Below are 8,904 nucleotides of genomic sequence, written 5' to 3'. Positions count from 1 at the left end.
AAATCTCACTACGCCAAAAATGAGTTTTGCTAGCGCATCTTAGACAGCGCTTTTTTCCAAAAGTGCTGCCATAAGTTAAATAAAAAACACGGAAACTGTGCACAAAAAAAGAGCGCTGCTAAAAGGGCTACCTCTGACAGCTCTTTTTATAAGCGCTGCTAAAAAACACACCTTAGACAGCGCTTTTGAGAAGGCCTACCTTATACAGCGCTTTTCCCAGAAGCGTTGTCTAAAGTCATGTAAATTTTAAGAAAAATATTCTCAAAAGCGCTGCTAGAGTCACCTAGATATTCTAATCACTGTTAACCTTTTCTATTCTCTATTATCGTCGTTCTTCTTCTCTCCCAAACAAAAACCCTAGAATCTCAATTAATCTGTGTTAACCCTAGAATCTCACCAAAATCTTCTGAATCCACGTGAATCGTCAACGAATTCGGAAAACCCTCACGAAAATTTCTTCTTCTGCGTACGGCCGCGAATTCAGAAAACCCTCACAAAAATTTCTTCTCTTCTGCACGGCCGCGAACCCAACACCTTCTCAATCCATTTCAACAGATATTCCATCAACATTGCATCGTAAGTATCTTACTCAAAACCACTTTCTCATCGATTCCATCTCTACTTTTGTTCAACCTAAAATTTCATTTCGTTTTCGCGACCATCTCTAATTTCGATTCCATATCTAATTTCATTTCATTTTGTTTTGAAGGTAATAACATCAATCATTGAAACTGGTTCAAACTCTAAGGAAGTTCGCAGAATTTCTCGTGCCGTACGCCTTACAATTGCTTTAAGGTCTAAACTCACAGCTCCGGTTCTCTCATCGTTCATCGATCACGTTCTTCCTACTGCTTCTGAGTCTCATTCTAGGTTATCTTCTTATCTTCCTAAGGTAATCCGTTTTCTCTGATTTAAACCTTTACACTGTATTAGGTGTTAGGTCTGTTTGAATTGACTTATTCATAAACAACTTATAACTTACATGATAAGTGCTTATGCTATACACACTTAATTAAATTGTTTATACAAACTGGGTCATAGTTCATATTGAAAATGTTACTTTAGAATTGAGATACGTTTTTACTCTATTTTATACTTTATAATTAATTGCATGTGTCATTCACTGCCTTTTAATAGAGCCATTTTTATTTTATAGTTTATGGTTTGGTCTTCAAGCGATATTCTTTTTCATTGGTTGAATAGGTTGATGATCATGAGATGGAAGTGGATTCTGCAACATCAGCTGCCATTCAAACCCCAGCCAAACACTTGTTGCCTGAGCTAGAAATCTACTGTTACTTCCTTGTGCTTCTTTTTCTTATTGATTTGAAGCGATATGAAGAGGTTAGAATAGATACTGTTATCAAATATGTTATAATGTTCAGTGTATGCAAAAACGAGAGTCAAGACGTAAAATCGTACGATTCTACGTTCCAAATCCATGCCGTCGTGCTGAGACTCTGTTGGAATCGGAATCCCCAAACTCGGAGAACTCGTACGAGTTGTGCAGCAAAATCGTTCAGCGCTAAAAAGATTTGGCCGCCCCTTTTTTGGGTTTTTTTTAAAAACCCTAATTTTTTAAATGAATATGGATCCGGGTCGGGTTTAGTAGATATTTTAATTAAGAATATGAAGAAATTTGCTAAACAATGTATTAATTCTTTCTGTTCTCAACAAACTGTTCCAATTCCACCCATTAAAACTCTTCTATTCCACGTAAAATCTATGTCATTATTGCTATTATTTTTTGTCTGTTCGTTTTTTGACTAATCCATTCTTTCCTATAAATAAATATTATTTCTTATAATCAGGAGCTTTATTACAAAGAATCATTAATTCACTATAATAATTATTATCACTATTGTATTACTATTAAAATGAATAATAATTATTTATTATTTATTATTCACTATAATTTTTTATAAAGATTGTTTTCCATATGAATTAAGTTTTTTTTTTTTGTTATGAATTTATGGATATGATGGTGAATTTAAGATTTTTTTGGAATGTGTTTCCTTTATTTATATGATTATTTTTAGACACGTGTATAAAATTATGCATATATAAATATATTTTTAATCAATAGTAAAATCTTACGTTCCGTGTTACGATTCTCGAGTTACGATTTTTCAATCCTCTATCGTTTCCGTGTAAACTCTCGAGTTTTTAAACACTGATAATGTTAATTGACAACTGATGGTTGACTATTTGTTGAGGTTACTTTAATTGTTCGTCTTAGGCCAAAGCTTGTTCCTCAGCTAGCATTGATCGGCTCAAGAGCTTGAATAGGAGAGCTGTAGATGTTAGCCTATAGACTGTACTTTTATTACTCATATAGCTATGAGCTTACCGGAGATCTTGCTGAAATTCGTGGGTAAGTTAGATGTTTGTCTATGTAATTATAAAACAAATGAATTCAAAGACATATGTGTATACATATATGTTTGATACAAATGAATTGGGTTTGACATATTCCTAATCAAATGGCATGTTTATTTTCAGAAACCTCTTTCAGTTGCACTGGATTACTACCCTGCGCCACGATGAACTTGGTCAGGTAGGTTTTGAAAATATCTTATAAAAATGTGTTAAGTTGTTTCTATAAGCTCTTCCAAATAGTTGTTTTGTTAGCAATTCTTAGAACTATTTTACAGGAAAGAAGCATTGCACAGCCTGAATGCAGGAAAAACGAGAACATTGGAACAGTGGGCACTGTTAGTTTTTTGTAATGGATTCAGAGCTTGATTGTTTCCACCCTGCCATTTGGGATTGACAACCTAGGTTAAAATAAAAATCATGGCTTAGTTGCCATGTCATCTAATTCTTGTTAGTAATGGAACTGATTCAATAAGCACACTTAGCTTTCTTACCTTCATATTTTGTCTAGGTTGATGTGAATGGTGGGACAAACATGACCGGCGAATTGCTACTCTTGAGTTTGACCGTGACAGGAAGTCAATGGGTGTATTTGTTGACACTGGTGCGGGGAAAAACTTGCTGGTGATTAAGGTATTCTCTCTAGTACAACATATAAGATAACTTTTCTAAAGATTAAAATTTACTTTTGAAAGGCTACTTTCTAAAGATTAAAATTTATTTTTGAAAGGAAAATTAGTATTTCATCCATTATGTTACTTTCCTTTTAAGATGCATGTGATTATACTAACAGTATATTATGTTTTTTTGTTGACTGGGTGTCCACTATTATGCATAATCACCTTTTGTCTCATGATGTTTTTGTTTATTTTTGCTATATGTTTTTCAACCATACATTTAAGTTAGATTGTTTATTTTATTATATTATAAAATAAATAAACCAATAAAAAAATAGAGTGTATAGCACAATTTTCATTGGGATTTGGGTTTTGGAAGTAGCAGTACTGTTTTCTTGGACATTTTTTTTGAAAAAAATAATACTTTGATGTTTATGATGCAATAATGATAATGAAGGAGTTAATGCATGAGTTTTTCTTGCTGTTGATAGCTGTTGAATGAGATGAAAAAGTAGAGTTCCTTTTCATTTGAACTTTATGATGAAAAAGCAAACTTCATTTATTGGTGCACGTTGTAGGCACCATTTGCCTGATTTTCTCATCACTTGTTCTCTCTAACCTCTAATTTTTTCTACTTTCAAGCAAGCTATTGTAGTTTAGGTTTGAAGTGGTGATTCATGTGTTAATGTCATAGTCCTTGAACAAATAGTATGTCTTAGTCAATTTGATTATTTGATTCTATCATTATAACAATATATGATCATATCAATGAGCCATCAATTTAAGATGTTGTTAGAAGATACAACTTTCTTCAACATCGTTAAGGTGTGTTTCTCTTAAAGTTGCTCCATTTGTTGAATTTGATGTTAAATCCAAGAAATTTAATTGAACGACACTCGATATCTTCTAAAGAGATCGGCTTGTTCCTTCGCTTACATTTAAATCAGAAAAGTTTTATGAAAAGAAACATTGTCAGACATATTCCTTTTCTACAAAGTCTTGTAAGTTTGCTGTCTTATTCCAATTAATACTTTCTGTCTTTTTCCGATTGGTTCAGTTTGTATATTTTGTACAGTTTTGTAATGTTATATTTGATTAATTGTTATGTTGTTTATATTCTTACAGGTTCAATATATTTGTGATGGGGATGACCATGGAGTTACAAGGAGCTCCAATATATTTGTGATGGGGATGACCATGGAGGTATATACTTCGCAGGCATGTCATACGGTAAACACAGTGGGTTAACCCTCTTTTGGCAGAGGTAGGTCACATGCCTTATGTTTTTTCCTTTCAGTTTGTAGGAATTCTTCTGCCAGTGCTGGCCTTTGAACTGTTTATACATCTCAAAAATAGAAATTTGTGGCAGCCAAAGAAAATTACCATCACATCCAGCAGCCCCCACTCAAGATACACGGATCCTAAGGTTTTGGTTTCAAGAACTTACCAGGTAGGTATGCTACATTTATTTACCGTCGTTTGTCATTGAACTATTAATTTCTTGGATGGAACCTAATAGTTCATTTGGCTATGATATGATAGGGAACATGTTTCGCCGGGCCTCGTTTAGAAAATGGACATAACTGTTCCTGGTGGATGGTTGATCTTGGACAAGATCATCAGGTGCATAACTTGTTATTTAAGCAAGCTATTTATTGTATACTTAGTTTAAGTAAAATATCAAAATTACCCGACTGCAAAATAAAACTTTTAATTTGACAATTCATCGCCGCTTGAGAAATGAAGTATTGAAACTAGAATTGCAATTCAATGAGTAGATCATTTTTGTTAAATTGAAATAGAGAGCATCTGACTATATTTTGTTTTCTTTCATATTTCAGCTTATGTGCAGCTACTATACCATGAGGCAAGATGGCTCCAAGCATTTCCGAGACATTGGAATATTCAGGTACACAATAGTCGACTCTATTTAGAGGGATAAGATTTAGTTGTTGTTGTTTCCATAATAAGTTTCTGATGCACGCAAATCATGGTTCATTTTAATTCAGAACTAGAGAATTAGGGGGTTCTACATGTTTGGAATATGTAGGCATAATGTTTTTGATTACGGAGCGAAAAGTAGGGATTGTTTTTTACTGCATCACAATCAGGAAGAGAACAATGTGATCCTTACATTCAGCTCATTAATATTTTATTTGATTATTAGTTGTACATTACGATAAAATATGTTCCGCTTCTCAACTAGGCAATTGAAAAAAGAATTTCTATCGAAGCACAGGTATGAGAAGAATCAGTTTTACAGGGCCCACCACGACTACTTTGCTGATACCGTAATCTGCCGCAGCACAGGTATGAGAAGAATCTGCGAGTATCAATCTAACTGAGAATAAACTGTGCATTATTTTGACGAATAACAAGATGCGTGTATCTTTTGTTTATTATTTATTGCTTTAGTTTGTAGAACTTTCAAATTTGTGTTTTGTCACCGTTGTCCGATTCTCATTCCACATTCCTCTCATTGATAGAGTAAAATTTTAATTATTGTGGGTTTGGAAAGTAGAAAAAAAAGTGGAATGCCTAATGATTGTATTTTTAGATCTTATTTTAATTATTTTACTTTTATTTTTTCAGATCATGAATCATGATATTGATGGAGATTTTCAGTCACTCGAAGATGAAGCGACTCGAAGATGAAGCGACGTAAATGTAGAGAGATGTAGTTGTTTAAGTTAAAATTAATGTATGTTGATACTCATTTTAGGATGTTATTTTTAGTGAATTATGATTGAAGATGATATTTTTAAATATGAATAAGTTTTATAATTTAAGATCATAAAAATATTTTTATGTAAAAATGATTATTAAGTCTAATAATAATATTTTTTTTATCTATTTTATCAAATTAGTTAAACTTATATTTTATTATTAGACAGCCCTTAAAGAGAAAAACGCGGTCTGAATTGGGGAAATGTGCCGCCTAAAGGAGGGAATAGACAGCGCTTTTTTAAGAAAGCGCTGTGTAATGTGATGCCTAAAAGATGACCAAAAGTGCTGTCTAATGCAAAAGCGCTGCTAAAGGGGTACTGACAAAAGCGCTGTCTAATGCAAAAGCGCTGTCTAAAGTGAACATATAGCAGCGCTTTTAAAGTCAAAAAGCTGCCTAAAGGGGACATACAGCAGCGCTTTTAGTTTAATCCAAAGCGCTGTCTTTACTTATAGCAGCGCTGGCTTAGGCAGCGCTTTAAAGCGCTGCTAAAGGCCAAAAAAAGCGCTGTCTATGTGCTTGTTTGGCTTAGTGTCTTGAACCCTCACCCTCCACAACTCGCTTGGCTCTGAAATGTGGGTCTAGAATGTTTTTGTTCGCCAATATTGCTTCCTATATCGTCTTGTTAAAGTCACTCTGTTAGCTTTGAAACAATATGGTCCTCCCTTAGAATCAGATCAAGATAATTCTTAATGCAAGTAAGTACCAGAAAAATATTTTGGTATATAACTAACAATGCAACTGACCTTTGAAGAACTTGCAAGTACTTTGAAACAAATTTGTTCATCTACAAATAGAAGCAGAAATTCGTTCATAATATTTTGATTGTTCTTTCCATTATTAAGAGACATCTTATTTAGATTCCCTTTGGTGGCCTAATTGTACAAGAGTTAACAAAGTTAAATTCACAAGGCTATAAAGGAGGCACTGTCGACAGACAAAGGCAGTAGGACCCACATATTAGGGATAAGAAAATTTTGGAGAGAGACGACTCTTGTGTTGATTAATTGTATTACCGCTAAGACCATTTATGACAATTTTATTTCCATAAATGTTGCACATGATTATGACTTATGTCAGTCAATCATGCTAATGATTTACTATCATCGTTAGTCCTCATGTTGCGCAACATAGAATGTGAATATAATTTAATTCACATGACCTTTGAATTAATATTTTAGCTTAATTGCAACTTTGGTCCCTCTATTTTATTATTTTTTTTATTTTGGTCCCAACATTTTAAAATCCACGATTTTGGTCCCTTTTTTAAATTTTGAGTTGAATTTTAGTCCTCTTTCTAATTTGAGACCAAAATTTAATGACATGGCATATGAATTGATGATGTGGCGTGACTTAATGGTAAAAAAACAATTTCCATGTCAATCAAAAATATTTTTTATTTAAATAATATATTAAAATATTAAATAAATAAATAATTCATAAAAAAAAATTCTTTATATCTTCATCTTCATAATTCAATTCTTCATTTCTTCATCCTTTATTTTTTCATATTTTTTCCATAAATCTTAATAAAAAATCAAATAAAATCTTCAATCCCTTTTTTTTTTCTAGTTTTTCCATAATCCAAATCTCCAAGACAGGCACATTTTTTTTCAGATTTTTCCACAAATCTTCATAAATCAAATCAAATCTTCAATCCCTTTATTTTTTTACAGATTGATTTTTCCATAAACCAAATCTCTAAGACACATATTTTTTTCCAGATTTTTCCACAAATCTTCATAAATCAAACCAAATCTTCAATTTTTCCAAAAATCAAATCTCAAAGACACACACATTTTTCTAGATTTTTCCACAAATCTTCATAAATCAAATCAAAGCTTCAATCCTTTTTTTTTTCTCCAGATCTTTTCATAAATTTTCAGATTTTTCCCCCATCTCTTTCTTTCTATTTCAGAAACGCAAACACCATTACACCAACAAAGATTTTCAATCCAATAAATTTACTTTTTTTCTAGATTTTTCCAATTTTTTTTAGATTTTTCCCACATCTCTCTTTCTATTTAAAAAACGCAAACACCAATAACTATCTCCATTCCAATAAAAACAAAATATCTCTCATCTCTATTTCTAAAACAACAAAAATCATATTAAAACATACCAATGATGCCAGAGGAGATGAAGAACATCAAGATAGCGCTTTTGTCGGAGGAGGAAAGATTTGGAATTCCAAGCTGGTGATCACGTATTCTTGAGATATTTTGGTTTATGTTGGTAATGAATTCTGCTGCGATGTTTCTAAGTTGTTTGGATTGAATGACGAATGAGTTATGGATTTTACTTCAATGTATGTGCTATGTATCTATGGATTATGAGCATGTTTATGAATTGTTTTAAGTCAAAATTGTGACGCCTCAAATATTGATGTTCGTTTTGAGACTTTTATACTCTGATTTTCCTGTATATGTGCGGGATAGATTTGGGGTGTTAAATTCATCTTCTTCTTGAATACTGATCATGAAGCTTGTTACAGCTGATGACATATTAGAACTGATCAGATATCAGTGGATTTCTTGTAACTCCATTGGAGGATTCTGCTTAACAGCAGAGATTTCATCTTTACTCATTTCAGGCATATGGTTTGTGTATAATAACACAGTGGATCATCACATACTGAGTATGTGCTGCCTCTTGTGGAACTTCTGATGCATGATTTTATATTTCTTCATTTATACTTTCATGCTCAGCTTCTCTCTACAAAATTTCTCCTAAGATATTACTTGTTCTTCACTCTGTAGGTGTATCCTGGATACATACTCTGATGCTTATCCTAGATTCATACTTATATACATACCAGAACGCATACCTTCAAGTCTGAAGTTTGATCTATTTATAGAGCTTGGTATGTTACCGTTGGGATCTAGTCGTTTGAGATTTGTTTGAATATTGCTTTGAATGCTTTGTCTAGATTGAGCCTTTTGTGACAAGTGTTGTTCTTGGCAGAACCTTATCTTTAACCTGATGATTATAGTGGATGGCGTGTTTTTCTGGTTTTTCTTTCTTTAATATGTTGCATGTAGCTTGCTTCTTATTTTAACTTTGGGAGTTGTTCCTTTTAAATGTTGTAACCGTTTTGCATGTGATGATATATCTAACGGCTCTCCCTTAGATTCTAAGCTCTTTATATTTTACTCAATTTGTATGCTGAGCTGTAGATTCTTCATT

The 8,904-nt window shown here is 32.7% G+C and overlaps 1 protein-coding gene across 14 annotated transcripts; it reads left to right on the top strand.

Moving 5' to 3' along the window:
- The first annotated feature begins 287 nt into the window (after positions 1–287).
- On the top strand, positions 288–5,896 carry LOC131609594 (BTB/POZ domain-containing protein At2g30600-like). Of its 14 annotated transcripts, none has more exons than XR_009286262.1 (11): positions 288–576; positions 710–892; positions 1,204–1,344; positions 2,240–2,374; positions 2,503–2,557; positions 4,119–4,196; positions 4,291–4,443; positions 4,536–4,616; positions 4,846–4,902; positions 5,200–5,303; positions 5,586–5,657. XR_009286262.1 is itself a non-coding variant. In XM_058881322.1 (11 exons), the coding sequence occupies exons 4-11, from the start codon at positions 2,301–2,303 to the stop codon at positions 5,597–5,599; spliced, it is 588 nt and encodes a 195-aa protein (XP_058737305.1). In that variant the 5' UTR covers positions 288–576; positions 710–892; positions 1,204–1,344; positions 2,240–2,300; the 3' UTR covers positions 5,600–5,760. The 14 variants fall into 14 exon arrangements, 12 of the variants coding, with proteins under 12 accessions (XP_058737305.1, XP_058737303.1, XP_058737304.1 ...); XM_058881322.1 differs by having other exon boundaries at positions 5,228–5,303; positions 5,586–5,760; XM_058881320.1 differs by having other exon boundaries at positions 4,835–4,902; positions 5,586–5,760.
- The last annotated feature ends 3,008 nt before the right edge of the window (positions 5,897–8,904 follow it).

The sequence above is a fragment of the Vicia villosa genome, linkage group LG6, assembly GCF_029867415.1.
Source record: "Vicia villosa cultivar HV-30 ecotype Madison, WI linkage group LG6, Vvil1.0, whole genome shotgun sequence".
NCBI classification, from domain to species: Eukaryota; Viridiplantae; Streptophyta; class Magnoliopsida; order Fabales; family Fabaceae; genus Vicia; species Vicia villosa.
The sequence above is the reverse complement of the archived record's forward strand: the minus strand, read 5'-3'. Positions and strand labels throughout refer to the sequence as shown.